This window comes from Rana temporaria, chromosome 6 (assembly GCF_905171775.1).
Source record: "Rana temporaria chromosome 6, aRanTem1.1, whole genome shotgun sequence".
Lineage (NCBI taxonomy): Eukaryota > Metazoa > Chordata > Amphibia > Anura > Ranidae > Rana > Rana temporaria.
Genome location: NC_053494.1, coordinates 202036457 through 202057477, shown reverse-complemented (window position 1 = coordinate 202057477; position 21021 = coordinate 202036457). Strand labels below are relative to the sequence as shown.

The window sequence follows — 21021 nt, the reverse complement described above, 5'->3', positions numbered from 1 at the left end:
GAGCTTTTCTACCAGCCAAAAATCTGGCTTTATAGTTTGGTGTCCACGCTTTTCTTAGTCTGCAATCTCCATGTCACAGGCTTCCACTCCTGACTGCCATTTAGACTGCTGGTAATCGTCACCACACTGAAGACATGAGCTCTCTACTTACTGCATCCTGTTACCCCACCGTGATTCTTATTCTATGAAAACCACAAGCATGCGACAAGTTAAAAATAAGCCTATGTGATAACAAGCACCTTGGGAGATCAGATGTGTTAGCCATCACCCACTCCTACATCAGAAAAACCCAGAATATTAAATGCAATGTGTAAATTTGTGAGGCCGCGTTCCTATTATCAAGCCATTTACGCCCAGCCATAGAGCCTATTGCCAGAGGCAGTATGGACATACCATATGGTGCCAGCGGCAGTATGGACATACCATATGGTGCCAGAGGCAGTATGGACATACCATATGGTGCCAGAGGCAGTATGGACATACCATATGGTGCCAGAGGCAGTATGGACATACCATATGGTGCCAGAGGCAGTATGGACATACCATATGGTGCCAGAGGCAGTATGGACATACCATATGGTGCCAGAGGCAGTATGGATATACCATATGGTGCCAGAGGCAGTATGGATATACTATATGGTGCCAGAGGCAGTATGGACATACCATATGGTGCCAGAGGCAGTATGGACATACCATATGGTGCCAGAGGCAGTATGGACATACCATATGGTGCCAGAGGCAGTATGGACATACTATATGGTGCCAGAGGCAGTATGGACATACTATATGGTGCCAGAGGCAGTATGGACATACCATATGATGCCAGAGGCAGTATGGACATACTATATGGTGCCAGAGGCAGTATCAGCATACAATATGCCTGTAGTGTGAGCGGAGAATGATAACAAATTCCTTCTCTCTCTCGATACAGCAGCTCACGAGGTTGCTACACAGGGTGATACAGGGTGATATTAGCACTACACAGCAGAGTTTTGTAATAATCCTCATCTTATTGTAAAACTGGTGGAAGCCAATAACTAATAAAATTGGATGAGTTAGGAAGTGGCAGTAAGAAGAACAGGTACAAATTAAAAAGAACTTGAATAACAAAGCAATAAAAAAAGAAATAAAAAAAATGTGCTACTTATATAGTAGGGCACATCTACAAAATATAAATTGCACTTGAGCACTACCCTAAAAGTTTTAGTAAGAATTCTCCCTGAATCCCCCCCCCCCCCAGTCTACAGTCTAATAGCAGTAAAATATACCTGCAGTGTGGGATCGGATAAGAGGATAAGGAGCTGCTGCCTCACCGATTGTTAACCTCACCAGATTTGGAGTGAGATTAAGTGATGTCACTACTGTGCTGATCGCTGTTCTCCTTGTTGGAGAGGAAGCTGTACCTGGCGACCTGCAGTGCAATTATATTCCTAATTCTGCTTTATTCATTCTGTGCATCTCTGCTTCCTCCACCTCACTACCCCACCAATCAAATGAAAACCGGAAAGAGGAAAGGGTTAACAAACAGTGATACAAGCACCATGCACAAAAAATATGGTCAGAGGCCAAATTGGCTTCCTACCTTTTATCTCTGCCAAAAGTACTATAGCTCAGGCCTGGAAGACTCTGATGGTTGCCTTCCAGTGTGAAAACCTGGTTGACGGTCAATAAACAGAAGTCCAGTATTCTTAAAGCAGAGTTTCACCCGCTTTAAAAGCAAAATGTAAGGATGAGGTAAGTGAAGGAGGACTGCACGAAGGTAAAGGAAGCCATTTTCTTTTTCTTTTTTATTGTACCTTTACAACCCCTTTAAAAAAGGAAAAGTGCACTTAAAGGGGTTGTAAAGGTACAATTGTTTTTCCTAAATAGCTTCCATTACCTTAGTGCAGTCCTCCTTCACTTACCTCATCCTTCCATTTTGAAGTCAGGAGGAAGATGGACAGGAAGTCCCACTCCAAACCAGGTACCCCCCCCCCCCCCCCAAAAAAAATGATCTGCCAATTGTGCCATGTCAGGGGGCGAGGCATACCATACTTAAAGGGGTTGTAAAGGTAAAAAAATGTTTTCTTCCTAAAAAGCTTCCTTTACTTTAGTGCAGTCCTCCTTCACTTACCTCATCCTTCCATTTTGCTTGTAAATGTCCTTATTTCTTCTGAAAAATCCTCACTTCCTGTTCTTATGTCTGTAACTCCACACAGTAATGCAAGGCTTTCTCCCTGGTTTGGAGTGTCGTGCTCGCCCCCTCCCTTGGACTACATGAGAGTCAGGATGCTCTCTATGTTCCAGAAAGGAGCTGTGTGTTAGAGAGCGTCCTGACTCTCCCGTAGTCCAAGGGATGGGGTGAGCACGACACTCCACACCAGGGAGAAAGCCTTGCATTACTGTGTGGAGTTACAGACAGAAGAACAGGAAGTGAGGATTTCTCAGAAGAAATAAGGACATTTAAAAGCAAAATGGAAGGATGAGGTAAGTGAAGGAGGACTGCACTAAGGTAAAGGAAGCTATTTAGGAAGAAAAAAAAATGTACCTTTACAACCCCTTTAAGTATGGTATGCCTCGCCCCCTGACATGGCACAATTGGCAGATCATTTTTTTTGGGGGGGGTACCTGGTTTGGAGTGGGACTTCCTGTCCATCTTCCTCCTGACTTCGGTCTGCCTAGGCGACTCCTCCTCTCCCCCTAGGCGGCCCCTCCCTCCCGGCAATGTTCTGGGACACAGGTCCCAGAACATTGCCTGGCCATTGACGGCGCGCAGTGCTGTGAAGCTTGCAAACTGTCACACTGATGGGTTTTACTTCCTCTTTATTTCCCTGCAAAGGTAAAGCATAATAGGCTACTATGCATCGCATAGTAGCCCATTATGTGTCACTTACCTGAAAACTAAGCCTGCTATGTCACCGCTGTCCCCGCTGACTGGAAGCGTCCATCATCACCCCTCTTCCTTTAGGGGCCCCGGAGCGGATTCCGGCTCTGTGACTGGCCGAAGTCGTGTGACATCACTCCCCCACATGAGCACGGGAGCCGCCAGTCACAGCACGATCCCTTTAGAAATGCGATCATGGCCCTTTCTGCGCATATTGTAAATACATATTTCCAGCACCTACGGGTAAGCCTTAATATAGGCTTACCTGTAGGTAAAAGTGGTTGTACACAGTTTACTACCACTTTAAAGTAACACAGTGACTGATGTGAGTGGGACAAGCGTCCTGGTCGACCCAACAGTTCTGTTACTGAGCCATCTGGAGGACGTGGCGGGGGATAGGTTCTGTAAACTACGCCTTACCTTCTCCCCATTTTATGCTTATTCTGCTGAAATGGAAATCTGAGGACCTGTGTTTCCTGGCAGCGCTCAGTGAATTCAGTCCTGCCCTTGTACAGGTTGACTTATGAAAATAGACAGTGCCCGGGGAAGTTTGACAAAATCTGGTCTAGCTGGATGGAGACCTGCGCTTCCCTTGATCCCCCCCCCCCCCTGCAGACTAAGTGTGCAGGATGTTGGACACCCCCCCCCTCTGACGGTTGTTGTTTTGGTCCCGTCCCCCTTTTTTTTTTTACTCCTACGTTTATACTACTGTTAAGTGTTGTTTGAAGTAGCTGTAGCGTAACTGACAAGAAATACTTTTCTTGTATGTAAGCTTAAAACGGTGGTTCACTCTAAACAACAAGTTTCTACCATTAAATCCAGCATACTAGCGTGAGCTACAGTATGCCTTTATTTTTTTCTGTTTTTCGCCGTACTCAGTTTAATCCCGTAGTGAAGTTTCAGACTCCCCGCGGGGAATGGGTGTTCCTATGCAGAGGGAAGATGATTGACGGCCGGCTATGGCGCGTCACGCTTCACGAAAATAGCCGGAGTAGGTCTCGGCTCTTCACGGCGCTATACGGCGCCTGCGCACAGACTAGGAGCTGACTGCGCAGGCGCCGTGAAAAGCCAAGTCCTATTTCGGCTATTTACGGGAAGCGTGACGCGCCCTAGCTGGCCGTCAATCATCTTCCCTCTGCATAGGAACGCTTACTCCCCGCGGGGAGTCTGAAACTTCACTACGGGATTAAACTGAGTACGGCGCCAAAAAATAAAATAAAGGCATACTGTAGCTCACGCTTGTATGCTTGATGGCATGCTAGGAAAAAAAAAAATGTTTAGGGTGAACCCCCGCTTTAATATTTACCCAATCCTCACTTGCTACCGATTACTTGAGTTCTGCCCCTGGAAGTGATGTATACTCCTGACACTCTGATTTCTGCATTGATGTAATTTCTCTGACATTTCTGTAATGTAATGCTGATTTGTCTAATAAAATGTCTGTTAAAAAAAAAAGTAACACCGTGCCGTATCGCAAAAATTGGCCTGGTCACCAAAGGGGGGGGGGGTAAATCTTCCGGAGGTTAAGTGGTTAATAAAGACGGATCAAAACAAGCATGGGTTTCTCTGGATACCGTAAGTTGGTCTTTGAGGGTTTTTATTGAGCGCACTTTCATGTTATCCTTAAAATGCATCAAGGCCAAAATACAACAGAAGGCTGCTTGTGCAGACTCATAAATCCAAACCTAAATACTTCAAAAGGGTTAGAGGCTTTAAAACCCCAGAATGATTTTTTTCTTCTTCTTATAAAAACAGGTTGTAGTTTTTCCAGAATGATGAAGCCTTATGTTATGTTCCCAGTTTACATACAAATACAGCTTAGTGGAGTTTTTGTACAGTGTTTACATTGTATTGTGTAACTCACCATCCTGTGTTCCCCAGAGCTATAGACATGGAGCTCAGAAGGAGATTGCACTTCGATTCGCTGATGACGGCGTCGTTAGCCGATGGAGACATGACTACAAATTCACGCAGCCCGTACCTGGAAAAGATGCATAATCCTAATTAACGAGAGACTCAGCATCATTCCTACTCTACAGAGGCTACCCTGCGGCCAGGAGCTTCATTAATCATCCTGGCCCAGATTTCACAAGAACACATGTGACACCTTTGTACTCGGCTTGTTTGTGTCATTACAGCAATATACAGTATATTTCATAAATAACAATAGACAACACTTCTCTGTCAGAGCTAGGACAGCGTGTGCTTGGCCTATATTGCAAGGAACACATGTAGGTTACACAGACCATACCACCACAACCGGGATAATGGCAGAAATGTCATTTAAAACTGGAGATATACAGTACACACATTAATAACTGAGACATTTTTTGCCTGAAGATTACAGAAAACCCACAAATTATATATATATATATATATATATATATATATATATATATATATATTTTCTGAACGCAGACACCCTAGAGAATAAAATAGTGTTGGTTGCAATTTTTTAGGTCACACAATATTACCGAAGGTTTAGGAAACGCAAAATTTCAGTAAAAAACACACACTAATGTGAATTTTAGGGCAAAGAAATTACCTACGTTTTTTGGTAAATTATAAAAGACGAGGAAATAGATACCCAACATGCCAAACCTTAAATTTATGTGCGCTTGTGAAATGGCGACAAACTTCAATACCGTATATTTTCTATAGGAAACGCTTCAAAAACCCCCTATAGGTACCTGTTTAGTGTAATTAAGGAGGTATTGCGTTAGAATTATTGCTCTCACTCTGTCGTACACGGAGATATGCAACATGTGTATCGCAATTAACATTTTCACACGTAGGCGCCCTGACGCATGTGTTTACGTTTGTGCGTGGGTGTGTTCGTGCGTGTATGTGTATATTTAGGGGTGGGAGGCCTCAAATTCATAAACTATTTTTTACTTAACTTATTTTTCCCATCACATAGAGGACAAACGAAATGGAGGCAGTTGGTGCCAGAAGCGGGGCAGGAGGCAGTTGGTGCCAGAAGCGGGGCAGGAGGCAGTTGGTGCCAGAAGCGGGGCAGGAGGCAGTTGGTGCCAGAAGCGGGGCAGGAGGCAGTTGGTGCCAGAAGCGGGGCAGGAGGCAGTTGGTGCCAGAAGCGGGGCAGGAGGCAGTTGGTGCCAGAAGCGGGGCAGGAGGCAGTTGGTGCCAGAAGCGGGGCAGGAGGCAGTTGGTGCCAGAAGCGGGGCAGGAGGCAGTTGGTGCCAGAAGCGGGGCAGGAGGCAGTTGGTGCCAGAAGCGGGGCAGGAGGCAGTTGGTGCCAGAAGCGGGGCAGGAGGCAGTTGGTGCCAGAAGCGGGGCAGGAGGCAGTTGGTGCCAGAAGCGGGGCAGGAGGCAGTTGGTGCCAGAAGCGGGGCAGGAGGCAGTTGGTGCCAGAAGCGGGGCAGGAGGCAGTTGGTGCCAGAAGCGGGGCAGGAGGCAGTTGGTGCCAGAAGCGGGGCAGGAGGCAGTTGGTGCCAGAAGCGGGGCAGGAGGCAGTTGGTGCCAGAAGCGGGGCAGGAGGCAGTTGGTGCCAGAAGCGGGGCAGGAGGCAGTTGGTGCCAGAAGCGGGGCAGGAGGCAGTTGGTGCCAGAAGCGGGGCAGGAGGCAGTTGGTGCCAGAAGCGGGGCAGGAGGCAGTTGGTGCCAGAAGCGGGGCAGGAGGCAGTTGGTGCCAGAAGCGGGGCAGGAGGCAGTTGGTGCCAGAAGCGGGGCAGGAGGCAGTTGGTGCCAGAAGCGGGGGCAGGAGGCAGTTGGTGCCAGAAGCGGGGCAGGAGGCAGTTGGTGCCAGAAGCGGGGCAGGAGGCAGTTGGTGCCAGAAGCGGGGCAGGAGGCAGTTGGTGCCAGAAGCGGGGCAGGAGGCAGTTGGTGCCAGAAGCGGGGCAGGAGGCAATTGGTGCCAGAAGCGGGGCAGGAGGCAATTGGTGCCAGAAGCGGGGGCAGGAGGCAATTGGTGCCAGAAGCGGGGCAGGAGGCAATTGGTGCCAGAAGCGGGGCAGGAGGCAATTGGTGCCAGAAGCGGGGCAGGAGGGAATTGGTGCCAGAAGCGGGGCAGGAGGCAATTGGTGCCAGAAGCGGGGCAGGAGGCAATTGGTGCCAGAAGCGGGGCAGGAGGCAATTGGTGCCAGAAGCGGGGCAGGAGGCAATTGGTGCCAGAAGCGGGGCAGAGGAAACCGGTGCCAGAAGCGGGGCAGAGGAAACCGGTGCCAGAAGCGGGGCAGAGGAAACCGGTGCCAGAAGCGGGGCAGAGGAAACCGGTGCCAGAAGCGGGGCAGAGGAAACCGGTGCCAGAAGCGGGGCAGAGGAAACCGGTGCCAGAAGCGGAGCAGAGGAAACCGGTGCCAGAAGCAGGACAGGAGGGAATTGGTGCCAGAAGCGGGACAGGAGGGAATTGGTGCCAGAAGCGGGACAGGAGGGAATTGGTGCCAGAAGCGGGACAGGAGGGAATTGGTGCCAAAAGCGGGACAGGAGGGAATTGGTGCCAAAAGCGGGACAGGAGGGAATTGGTGCCAAAAGCGGGACAGGAGGGAATTGGTGCCAGAAGCGGGACAGGAGGGAATTGGTGCCAGAAGCGGGACAGGAGGGAATTGGTGCCAGAAGCGGGACAGGAGGGAATTGGTGCCAGAAGCGGGACAGGAGGGAATTGGTGCCAGAAGCGGGACAGGAGGGAATTGGTGCCAGAAGCGGGACAGGAGGGAATTGGTGCCAGAAGCGGGACAGGAGGGAATTGGTGCCAGAAGCGGGACAGGAGGGAATTGGTGCCAGAAGCGGGACAGGAGGGAATTGGTGCCAGAAGCGGGACAGGAGGGAATTGGTGCCAGAAGCGGGACAGGAGGGAATTGGTGCCAGAAGCGGGACAGGAGGGAATTGGTGCCAGAAGCGGGACAGGAGGGAATTGGTGCCAGAAGCGGGACAGGAGGGAATTGGTGCCAGAAGCGGGACAGGAGGGAATTGGTGCCAGAAGCGGGACAGGAGGGAATTGGTGCCAGAAGCGGGACAGGAGGGAATTGGTGCCAGAAGCGGGACAGGAGGGAATTGGTGCCAGAAGCGGGACAGGAGGGAATTGGTGCCAGAAGCGGGACAGGAGGGAATTGGTGCCAGAAGCGGGACAGGAGGGAATTGGTGCCAGAAGCGGGACAGGAGGGAATTGGTGCCAGAAGCGGGACAGGAGGGAATTGGTGCCAGAAGCGGGACAGGAGGGAATTGGTGCCAGAAGCGGGACAGGAGGGAATTGGTGCCAGAAGCGGGACAGGAGGGAATTGGTGCCAGAAGCGGGACAGGAGGGAATTGGTGCCAGAAGCAGGGCAGGGGGAATTGGTGCCAGAAGCAGGGCATATTTATTATCAGTAAGATCTGGGAGCACAATGGGGTTGATTTATTAAAACTTAAGAGTGCAAAATCAGGTGCAGCTCTGCATGGAAATCGATGTATATATATATATATATATATATATATATATATATATATATATATATATATATATATATATATATATATATATATATATATATATATATATATATATATATATATATATATATATATATATATATATATATATATATATATATATATATAAAAAATAAAAACTCTTATTAAGCCTACTCAAAATTTCAATAGATAGTACAAAAACATACCCTGGGGAACCAGCCGACACATTTAAAAGTAATAAAAGTCACAAATAAAGTAAATATTTCACTTTTTCCCCTGTGTGCCTAATGCCATGTCTCCATATAGTGACATTTATATAGAGATATGTCTTTAGAACAATGTCTGGTGATTAGACAAATTAATATTTACTTTATTTGTGACTTTATTACTTCTGAATGTTTCTGCTGGGGCCCCAGGGTATGTTTTTACACAATGTTGCTATTTATTGAAATTTTAAGTATGCTTATTACAATTTCACTGCGTTCCTAAATCCTACTCTCTATAATATTCGATCTATAGTTCAGATTGTTGTTCTTCAATGTTGCAATCTTCTATTATTAACTTTTGAGAAAAAAAAAGAAAAAACTAGAGGAAAATTGGGGAGAGGTTCGGCATAAGAAAATAAAGTTATTTTGCAGATCGTTATACAGTCCCCATAGAAAAATCGATTTGTTTTGGAAGGAGAAATGCACTACAACACTGCCATCTGCAGCCGTGCAAGAGAAAGCACAACCTTACCAATCTATGTCATTTGGTTTCTGTATTTGGACAGCACATTTCAGGAGCACTATATGGAGAAGTCCGGACCATTCACATAGATTCCTGACCCTGGACTTAGGATATATTATATTAAAATGATCATATTTTCCTAGGACAGTCATATAGTTTGAACACATACATTATAATGTGTGTATTATTCCATGAGGGCCAGACTTCATCTATAGTTATATCACTATTACTTTTTATTGAAAAAGTGATGAATTACAGTGCTACTAAAAAGGTACAAGGTTTTTACCTTAAAGTGATTGTAAAGTCTCAATTTTATTTCCCTAGAAAAATAACAAACTGTTATATTTACCTCCTCTGTGCAGTGGTTTTGCACAGAGCAGCCCAGATCCTCCTCTTCTCGAGTCCCTCTTCTGTGCTCCTGGCACCTCCCTTGTGTTCAGTGCCCCCCCCCCCCCCCCCACAGCAAGCAGATTGCTATGGGGGCACCTGAGCTGAGTCAAAGCTCAACGTGTCCATTTAGACACGGAGCCCCAACCCGGTGATCTGCCGTGCTGGTCCCAGCTATCGTGGAAGTTCCAGCACATGCGCAAGCTGATGTGCTGAGATGGTTCCAGCTATCGGGAAAGTTCCTTCAAGGACTGCGCAGGCGCAAACTTGCTGACGGAAATCTCCGAACCGCGGCCGGCATCCAGGGCGACGTGGATTTCGAGGTAAGTGGCCAGTCGGCCTCACGTCCTCGCTACGCTCGCTTGGCCTACTGGCTCTTTTTTTTTTTTTTTTAACATCCTCCAATCCACGGGGATGTTAAAGAATGAGCCTGAATGCCGGGCGAGTTTCGGAGATTTCCGTCGGGAAGTTTGCGCCTGCGCAGACTGTGCCCCCCCTCTCCCCTGATTGGCTGCTGTTAATTAAAGTCAGCTAGCCAATGACCCCGCTACTGTGTCTCAGCCAATCAGGAGGGAGATTCTGGGACGACGGACACTCGTGGACATCGCTGGACATAGAGGGACCTCAGGTAAATATTGGGGGGGGGGGGGGGCTGCTGCATACAGAAGGCTTTTTATCTTAATGCATAGAATGCGTTAAGATAAAAACAAAAAAACTTCTGACTTTACAACTCTGCCATCTATGCATTAAGGTAAAAAACCTTCTGCACGCATCTTTCCCCCCCAGCCCTCCTAAGTACATGCCGTATCTCGATCCAGCGAGGTGCACAAGAGCATTGTCCCTCTTGGCTTGCCATCCTCTCATTGGACAGTCTCCTGCTGCTGTCAACCACAGCCAGTGAGGAGGGCAGGGCCGAGCCATGCTGTGTGTGTCAAAGGATACACAGAGCCGGCTCAGAAGTGAGTCTGAACGAGTATTCCTATAGCAAGCAGCTTGCTATGGGGCACTCGGCAGGAGGGAGGGGCCAGGAACACCTGCAGGGGACCCGAGAAGAGGAGGATCCAGGTTGCTCTGTGCAAAACCACTGCACAGGGCAGGTAAGTGTAAGAGGTTTGCTATTTTTTTTTTATTTGTCTTTAGAATCACTTAACTTTTTAGACAGACTCAGACATCTGGGCGCTGTCATTGCCAACTTGTTCTTTAAGGTAGCTGCTTGGATTAAGCCTTGCTTGTTCCTCTGCTGTATTATCTCAGATAATTAACATTCATTTTCATATTAGTTAATGTCCTGAAGGTAAACCCGGAGGCATAACAGACTTTGTACGCCAACGCCAGAGAGTTTAAAAGTGATTTTCCATTTCAATAAGCTATTACCGTGATGATTGTTTGCTCACTATTTCTCAGAGGTGCTCATTTTGGGTCGGTGACTCATCATCAAGTAGTGAAGCAAGGATGAGGGCTTATTTACACCAACACGTTATAACAACGTACATTTTACCACATCGCACAGTAACACACATAACGTGCATTGCAATGCTAATATTTTTTAATGGTTGTCCAACGCACATACGCTACAGCACGCCGCAATGAACGGCAATGCAAGTACAGCAATGTAGTGCGTTGTGTTAAAAATTAAAGGTCATGCTCAATTTTCACCACTGGCAGTCAATTCATTCAAATGGGCCGTCTCAGTGCAAAGCACATTATTGTGCAACGTAACATGCGTTTACCCACTGCAGGAAGTCAATCGGCTCCCAAAGCTGGCTACATGCATTAGAACTGAAGTAATTCCTAAGCAAACTGTGGGGATTGGGGGGGAATAAGGAGTCTATTAAAGTGGAGTTCCACCCAAAAATGGAACTTCCACTTTTCGGAACCCTCCCCCCCTCCGGTGTCACATTTGCCACCTTTCAGGGGGGAGCAGATACATGTCTAATACAGGTATTTTGCTCCCACTTCCGGGCATAGATAGCTGCAGTATCCACAGATATTTATGCCACATTCGGCGCCTCCTTCGCCCCCCCCCCCCTTCTGTCTTCTGGACACACAGGTCCCAGAAGACAGCAGGGACCAGTGGATTCGCGCATGTGCAGCAGGGAACCATGCTGTGACGCAGCAAGGCTTCATTTCCTACGTGAAATTAACGAAAAACAAAAAAAAACTGAAAAGCCACTTGCCAAGCATTTCGCTGAACATCATAATAGATGCTCTAAGGGTATGACTGTGAAGGGAATTTATGCCCTCAAATTACCGGGCAGACGCGGTGATTTTGACCGTATACTCCAGCAAAAAGAAAAGTGGTGGGTATATCGTCTCAAATCCCTCGTCCCTGTTGGCTTGAATACAGAATTAAACTTACAAGTCTTCCTAAATCCTTAGGTTAGCCTTGACTTTGATCTCTACTATACGATTATATATTTTTGGTGTGCACTGGGTATTTTTTACATCATTAATATATAGCCCAGCCCCCCTATCTCTGGTTCTCCATAGCCACTTCTGATATATTATTGTATAAACGCCCAAATACCATTCATCACTAAATATGGAGCCTAGATCATTACCAGAATAATCATGTCCTATAATCAAACATCCAACTTACAGCACCTTCCCACATTAATAGTCCCTTTTATTGTACTCCTAGCCTGTGATCAATCAGGCGGAGGGACTAAAATACTAATATGTGTTACATATGTTGCATCAGTGGGTTGCTATATTGGAATATCAGCAAGGATATGGTTAATCTTTGTTGTGACTGTTATCTGTTAGGCCAAAACGTCTCTATCTATATATAATTTTCTTCCCTCTCCTTCCCTTGTTCTGCCTTCCCCCCACTGTGTTTTCACTCTACAATAGGTTAATAACGTCCAAACACGCCATATCCAATGAAGAAAGAAAGTGACCAGGGAAAATAAACTTTCTCCTAAATTTCAAAGTACCATGATTGTCAGACCCCCATGACCGCCATAGCGTCCGCCGCATCATACATCAGCTCAACATCAACCCACATTGTATTGGTGCTCGTATCAGCTGTGGATTGCGTATATAAACATCCACCAGCTGACATTTCATCACGTCCAGGAAGAAGCTACGCCATTGGCTACGGCAAAACGCGTCGACGTCATCACCCGATGCTGTCCATGTGATTCGACCTAACGAGGGAGGAATACAGAGACGGAGGTGCTATACTGGGCTATTCAGCCCGCGCTCCGGACATGGAGTGAACTCCGCTCACTTCTCATCAGGCCGCCCGCATTTTCGGGCATATTACACGGGCTGGACAACCAGAGGATTGACTGCACAGGTGCTATTTCCACCTTGATCGTTATATCGAGTGAAGAATTGTCAACCAAAGGTCTGTAGTTATCTTTTATTGAATGCTCCTGTCTGGACTTATATGGATGACTATATGCATTGAAATCATAACAACAAGTACTGACACGTTGATGTCATACATCCCTCGGGACACAGTTTTCTGAATCTAATTGAAACACAGCCCCTATTGTATTGCATTGAAAATTGAGAACTATCCATGTATAGTCCTACCTAATTACATTTGTGGGACAATATAACTGTGCTGCCATAAGCACCATCTTTACTGGAAGGTCATATGGAGGATCAGCGGTGTGTAACCTTACATACACTGTAACAATCCGCTTTATCTATATCAATATATCTGTGCATTTCCAGATATCAATACCTTCACAGACAACAGCATAATGCACACAGCATCCAATGCAATCTGATTAACTGAATACATATATCCAGACCGCAGAGAATACAGAGTGCATTCATCTCCAGACCAATGTGATTCACCATCCACTTGAACGATCATTGATTATACCAAAATACTACAACATCATATAGAGTTAATGTATCAATAATTGATGTCAATTTTTGCATTTCCTATGCGGGGAAATTGTTCTCTCATCAATAGTGAACCTAATCTAGTTTACTATTTTTTCTCGTTTTTTGGCAATCATTAATACCTGCTGCAGCCCTATTTCCCAACCTTCCTCACCCTCTCACGTTTTCCCCCCCTCCCTTTACTCCAGGGCTCAGTCACTGGTGAGTGCACCCTTAGGGCCATAGCCCGGATGTCAGGTGTTAATCATCTTCCTGACCACCGTTATCTTAAATAACCCGCACACCATACCACCCGAATTACAGTGCCGACAACCAATGACTGACCCCAGTATAGTCCGGACAGCGTCGTGTGTTTATGTTGTCTATTGTAGGTCTTGTACGTTATGTGTGCTCATGGTCAGATACCAGTCAATCAATACCATGTACTTTTTAAACAGTGTTGTGATATCTGAATTGATCCTTACTTGATTATTTAATCTTTAGAATAAACTTTTTGATACCATATTCTTGAGTTTGCCATTTTTAGGATCAGGATCACTACAGTGTGGCCTACAGTAACCCCCTTTTTTTTCACGACCTTATCTAAGGTTGTTTTCTACCTTAACTTTATTACTGATCTTTTTCATCTGCCAATTCTTTGATTCATTTCCTTATTCCCTTACCGAAGATGGCGGTGCCTCCACTCGAAAGCCGAGGGACAGATCGGCTTTGGACACAGGTAGGTGTACATATTTTAAAAATCAGCAGCTGAAGTATTTGTAGCTGCTGACTTTAAAAAAATAAAATAAAATGGAGGCGGAACTCTGCTTCAAGGCTCATTAGAGTAAAATAAGGGTTAATAGGGGGTTAAAACAAAGGAACATTTAATACAAAAAATGAGATTACACACCAATATATATATATATATATATATCACACACACACTTTTTACTTAAAAAGTTGCTTTAAACTGACTTCATCTGCAGATTGAAGTTTATCTCTTTGGTGTCAGGAGAGGCTTCACCCTCTGGTGGTGCTGTTGGTCATATGGATTGCAGTACTAGTGTCCACCAGCAGGTGTCCTCTTGCAGTCAGTATCTTTGATAGAGGATCCTCACCTGCCGGTGGTAATGCCTGATCCATGGGCCGTAGTACTGGCGTCCACCAGCGGGTGTACTCCAGCAGTGTGGGGCAGGCAGCACTTCCTCCGCTCAGCTGTCACATGAGGACAATCACTGCAGTCCTAGAAATACTTGGTGAGCCCTCACATGCTCGCCTTGGTATCTCTCTCATCTGACCTTGAGCCTGCTATCCTGACCCTGCATCTGACCCTGACCCTGCATCTGACCCCGACCTGATCCCTATCCTGAGCCCATCCTGTACCTGTCCCTCCTGTCTCCTGATTACCTTGGATACCTGTCCTCCTGTTACCCGATTACTTTGGATCCCTGCTCTGCAGCCTATCCATCCACCCTCTTCCTGTTCCTGTTGGTCTCCCGTCCTTACCCATCTGCTGATATCCCCTTGTGTATGACCTCGGCCTGGCTTTTACTACGTTTCTCGTATATCCCATTATTGTACATATTGTCTATAGTTATCTTTGGGTCACTGTTTATTGGTTGATTTATTGCACTGTGTCCTGTTGGAGGTGGTTGTGTGTTTGTTCACTTATCTTAATAAATGATTATATTTTCACCTACATGCGTTTTTGGTCTCCTCTGTGCAGTCACACAGTCTGGTCTACTAGCTTCCCTGACATTTGGTGTGATGCAGGAACCCTGCGAATTCATTGTGGGTTCCCGCATCGCACTTGACTTGCAGGGACTTCACACTGCCTAATGCAAACCGCTGGGAGTGTCAATACAAAGTTAATCACACCCCCAGATTGGATCGTATATCGCAGTGCGAACTGTCAGTTCGGACAGGAATCAGACTGCATAGGTGTGAACACCCATGCAACCCGATTCTGGTGCGGACACATAAACAGGGTCCTGTGCGAGTTTGATCCGAATGTGGTGCAAATTGAGCCATACAATATGTTATATATTGTATGGCTGAGTTCGCATCACACAGACATCGCATGTGATTTGCACAGCGGTGCGAATCACATGCGATGCCGGACATCGCTACAGTGTGAACCCAGCCTAAGACCTGTAGATGAAGAAAAAACAATGTTTCTTCTTATCCATCTGTTTCAGCGGCTGAGCAATGTTGTTAATAAACTTTGGCTGGCTGCTTTTGTTTTGTTTTTTTGACAGCTCCAGTTGCTTCAGTTTATACTTCAGCTGTCAATAGGGGAACCCCACTTAAAGCTGAATGAGTCATCGGTTAAGGACTCGGCATCCCCACTCTTTAACCACTTGCCGTCGCCGCACCGTCATTTTACGTCCACAAGGTGGCTCTCCTAGGCGAGACCACGTAAATGGACGTCCTACCCTTTAGCCGCCACTAGGGGCGCACGCGCGCCGCCGGAGGCGCGCGCGCGCCCCCCGCTCGCCCCCGACTCCCGTGCGTGTGCCCGGCGGGCGCGATCGCCGCCGGGCACACGCGATCGCTCGGTACAGAGCGGGGAACGGGAGCTGTGTGTGTAAACACACAGCTCTCGTTCCTGTCAGCAGGGGAAATGCTGATTTTCTGTTCATACAATGTATGAACAGAAAATCAGTGTTTCCCCAAGTGAGGCCACCCCCCCCCCCCCCACAGTAAGAACACACCCAGGCATACTTAACCCCTTCCCCGCCCCCTAGTGTTAACCCCTTCACTGCCAGTGGCATTTTTATAGTAATCTAATGCATTTTTATAGCACTGATCGCTATAAAAATGCCAATGGTCCCAAAAATGTGTCAAAAATGTCCGAAGTGTCCGCCATAATGTCGCAATACCGAAAAAAAAATCGCCGATCGCCGCCATTACTAGTAAAAAAAATATTAATAAAAATGCCATAAAAATACCCCCTATTTTGTAAACGCTATAACTTTTGCGCAAACCAATCAATAAACGCTTATTGCGATTTTTTTTACGAAAAATATGTAGAAGAATACGTATCGGCCTAAACTGAGGAAAAAAAATGTTTTTTTATATATTTTTGGGGGATATTTATTACAGCAAAAAGTAAAAAATATTCATTTTTTTCAAAATTGTCGTTCTATTTTTGTTTATAGCGCAAAAAAAAAAAAAACCGCAGAGGTGATCAAATACCACCAAAAGAAAGCTCTATTTGTGGGAAAAAAAGGACGCCAATTTTGTTTGGGAGCCACGTCGCACGACCGCGCAATTGTCTGTTAAAGCGACGCAGTCCCGAATCGCAAAAAGTACTCTGGTCTTTGGGCAGCAATATGGTCCGGGGGGTAAATGGTTAACAACACATAATTACATTTAAGCCGTCAGTGGGGGAATCCCGCTGTCAGTGGGGGAATCCCGCTGTCAGTGGGGGAATCCCGCTGTCAGTGGGGGAATCCCGCTGTCAGTGGGGGAATCCCGCTGTCAGTGGGGGAATCCCGCTGTCAGTGGGGGAATCCCGCTGTCAGTGGGGGAATCCCGCTGTCAGTGGGGGAATCCCGCTGTCAGCTAAAAGAACAGAGCCTGAAAATATCGGTTTTATAAATATAAAGAGGTAAGGGGGAGGGAGGAGGAGCTAGGCCGGCAAAGATAGTAAAGAGACACTCCCAGGTGAAGGATTCTGCGATCCACCGACCAAAATCTGGTCAAGGTTCCAAAAACCAAATACAAGTCCAAAGGAGAAAGAAGGTTTGCTTTCCAGGGCCCCAGGCTTTGGAATGCTTTACCAACCAGCATTCGGTTGGAGCAAAACCACCTGTCTTTCAGAAAGCAGATCAAGACCCTGCTTTTCTGATGGTATGAGACACAAATAACCAGCGCCCAGAGGCGATTCAGTTCGCATGTGCCGCGCTATATAAGTTTTTCATTCATTCATTCATTCATTCATTCAAGGGAGTGCACTTAAAACGAGGGGGGGGGGGGGTTGCTGGGTATTGACTCTCCATGGAGTGGACACAATTTCAAAAAAATTCAAAGGCACATTGCACGTGAACAAAACATTTATGCAAAGAAAATAGACGCAAGTAAGCAGTTTAAATACTTGTCTTTTGTGCTTTTATCTGCTATTTTTTAGATTGGTGACAGGTTTTCAGAAATTTACATCTGAACATTACTATCTTATCACACCTACTTGTAGTACAAAGCCTCGCTCACTAGATGGCGCTCTTACACTGCAGCAGACTAGACTACACCACAGTAGCTCTCCGTTTTGTTCTGGGATTTTTTTGTAAAGTTTTCAGTAAAACTAAATTTCACCGGTTGCTACAATGCCATAAGAGAAAAACTGAGGCTGCCATGGCTGGTGCTTCTGAAAATGCTAGTAGTCTGGCTTTCTTGCTTAACCACCTGCCGACCGACCGCCGATGATTGACGGCAGCAGAATAACACTTCTGCGCAAATCTCCGTAGCTGTATGGCGGGTGTTTTAAGGAGTATAGGGGCACCCGCTATCGCTCCACACAGAGACAGAACGGAGATCTGGCAATGTAAACAGACAGATCTCTGCTCTGTCAGGGGTAAGGAGAATGATCTGTTATTCCTACTATTTAGGAACAACGATCGGTCTCCTCCCCAAGCAGTCCCATCCCCCCACAGTTAGAAACACCCCATAGGAGACACATTTACCCCTTGATCACCCACCTAGTGTTAACCCCTTCCCTGACATTTACACAGTAATCAGGGGCTATTTTTAGCTCTGATCGCTGTATAAATGTCAATGGTCCCAAAATAGTGTCAAAAGTGTCGGATCTGTCCGCCGCAATGTCGCAGCCCCGAAAAAATAAATAAATAAAAAATAAAAAACACACAGATCGCTGCCATTAGTAGTAAAATAATAAAATAAAAAAATCCCTAAAATCTATCCCCTATTTTGTAGACACTAACTTTTGCGCAAAACACTCCATATACGCTTATAGAGATTTCTCAGAAGAAATAAGGACATTTAAAAGCAAAATGGAAGGATGAGGTAAGTGAAGGAGGACTGCACTAAGGTAAAGGAAGCGTTTTAGGAGAAAAAAAAAAAATTGTACCTTTACAACCCCTTTAAGGTATTGCAACTAGGGATGCACCAATAAGGATATCAGTATCCATACAAAGCATTTACACGAGTATCAATACGCTCCCAATACCAAAATCGATACGTTGCGGTGTGATTTGTGTCTATACAAAATGAATGGGCGCAAATCGCACTGCGAAGAATCGCATGCGATTTTAACAAAAATGCGGTGCGACTCCTGTCTGAATCATATGCGATCTCTTCCAGTGCTCCTGTGTGTATAAAAGAAAAAGCACCATCTAGTGGGCAGTTTAAAAAATGTTAGAACTCATAGCACATATCTGGCCACATGAAAAAATAATCTACATAGGTGTCCGCCGATGATGATAGCAAATCAGGGCGGCTGGAGGCGCTCACAGGGTTGGAGGAGATGTAGAGGCGGTCCTCCCCCAAACTGACATCGCTTCCACCCTATACCCACCCTATACCCACAGGGATCCCACAAGTTCTACTCCAGCAGACCTGATTTGCTATCGTCAGTGGACCGAGACACCCATGTAGATTATTTTGCACATAGCCAGATATGTACTGCGTATCATATTTGGTACGATTGTCATAAGGTGAGAGAATTCTGGAAAACATACATACATATATATATATATATATATATATATATATGAAAAAGTATCAGGAATAGAAAGGAATCTAAATATAGATATCTCATTGTTATCCCTGATGCCAGAATCAATAAAGAGTATTAACCACTTCCCGCCCGGTCAATAGTCAATTGACGTCCGGGAAGTGGTTCTGTAATCCTGACTGGACGTCTATTGACGTCCTGCAGGATAACGTGGGGGCGCGCGGCGATCGGTGATGCGGGGTGTCAGTCGGCGGAGGCTCTTTACCACGTGATCAGCCGTGTCCAACCACGGCTGATCACGATGTAAACAGGAAGAGCCGTTGGACGGACGCGAGTAGAGGAGAGCCGATCGGCGGCTCTCCTGACGGGGGGGTTCGCGCTGATTGCTTATCAGCGCAGCCCCCCCTCAGATGCCAACACTGGACCATCAGGGAGTGCCCCCTGGTGCTCAATAGAGCAAAAATAGGCACAATCGATGCCAGTCAGTGCCCACAAATGACTGGCAACTTGGGCACTGACTGAAATGATGCCCAGCAATGCCATCAGTGCCACCCTTCAGTGTCCATCAGTGCCACCCAGTGTCAATCAGTGCCACCTCTTAGTTCCCATCTATGCCCAGTGCCCACCTATCAGTGCCCATCTTTGCCACCCATAAGTACCCATTAGTGCCACCCATGAGTGCCCATCAGTGCTGCCTATGAGTGCCTATCAGTGTCACCTCATTGGTGCCCATCAGTGCCACTTAACAGAAAAAAATAAAAACGATTTTTTTTTTAAAAATGTAAAAATAAAAAAAATCGCACAGGTGATCAAATACCACCAAAAGAAAGCTCTATATGTGGGAACAAAATGATAAAAAATTAATTTGGGTACAGTGTAGCATGATCGCGCAATTGTCATTCAAATTGCGACAGTGCTGAAAGCTGAAAATTGGCTTGGGCAGGAAGGTGCGTAAGTGGTTAAAGTGGAGTTCCACCCATAAATATAATATTACATCAGTAGTTTTAAAAAAAATGTCATTATTCCTTTACGAAAATTTTTTTTTTTTTTTTAGATGCCTTCAAAGTGTTGTTGCTAGGCAGAATAGTTAATATTCCCACTTCCTGCACCTAGGTGCTTAATGCTTCCTAACCTACACCGCACAGACTCCTGGGAATGTAGTGGGTGTAACTTTCCAGGAGTCTGTGCACTCCCCAGTCTCAAAGAATCATGTGACTTGGACAGCACAGGTGCTGAAACCTGATCTGACACTGCTTGTGCAGCACTGAGCATGTTCGAGATTTGCAAGGCTGAAATCCAGGAAGTCATACAGTCTGGCTTCATGATGCCCACACTTAAGATGGCCCCAGTCAATTTCTATTTTATAAAGCGTCTAAATGCTGTAACAACCTAACAAAACAGACCTTAGTTTACAGACTAACTTTACTAGAATACATTAAGCTTGTGTATTACAGGGGTATTTATATTTAAAAAGTGAAATTGTGACCGGAACTCCGCTTTAAGAAGGCTATCTTTCATCATATGACATCAGCAGCTAGAACAAGAATAGCTTGCAATTGGAGAAAAAATAAAAGCCCAAACATTGCAGATTGGATATGTGAAGTGAACGAAATATAATATATCGAAAGACAGATAAGAGAAGAAGGATATATAAATAGTCAGATGCCAGAATTATGGCAAAAATGGGATGAATTTCGGCTCTCAAATAAAATGAATGAATATTTATAAATGAAAAATCAGGAAGAATTTGAAGGGTTATTGTAAAAGGAATATATGGAAAGGGGGAGAATAGAGAGGGTATGAGGTTTTTTTCCGTTGTGTGTGTGGCTGATGGTGATGAACATGAGATAGGATGAATGAGAAGGTAACATAGTAGAATACATTGAGGTATTTATGGTAAAAAAAAAAAAAAATTATAAATGTGGTTCATAGGTATTGATCCGATTCTGTGCATTGAAAAATGAGTAGGAATAGATACATATTGTGACAGAATCTTGAATAAATGTAAATGTTTTTGTATTTAAGAAAAGAACCAATAAAAATAAATTGAAAACAGATATGTACTGCGAGTTCTAACATTTTTTAAATTGCCCACTAGATGG

At 45.7% G+C, this 21021-nt stretch overlaps 1 protein-coding gene across 1 annotated transcript in view; it reads right to left on the bottom strand.

Moving 5' to 3' along the window:
- The window catches only part of RAB3GAP1 (RAB3 GTPase activating protein catalytic subunit 1), a 208109-nt gene that overhangs the window by 169874 nt on the left and 17214 nt on the right, over nt 1–21021 (bottom strand). The window contains exon 6 of the mRNA XM_040358096.1: nt 4728–4844. Coding sequence (XP_040214030.1) covers nt 4728–4844 — 117 coding nt within the window. The remainder of the gene's footprint in view (nt 1–4727; nt 4845–21021) is intronic.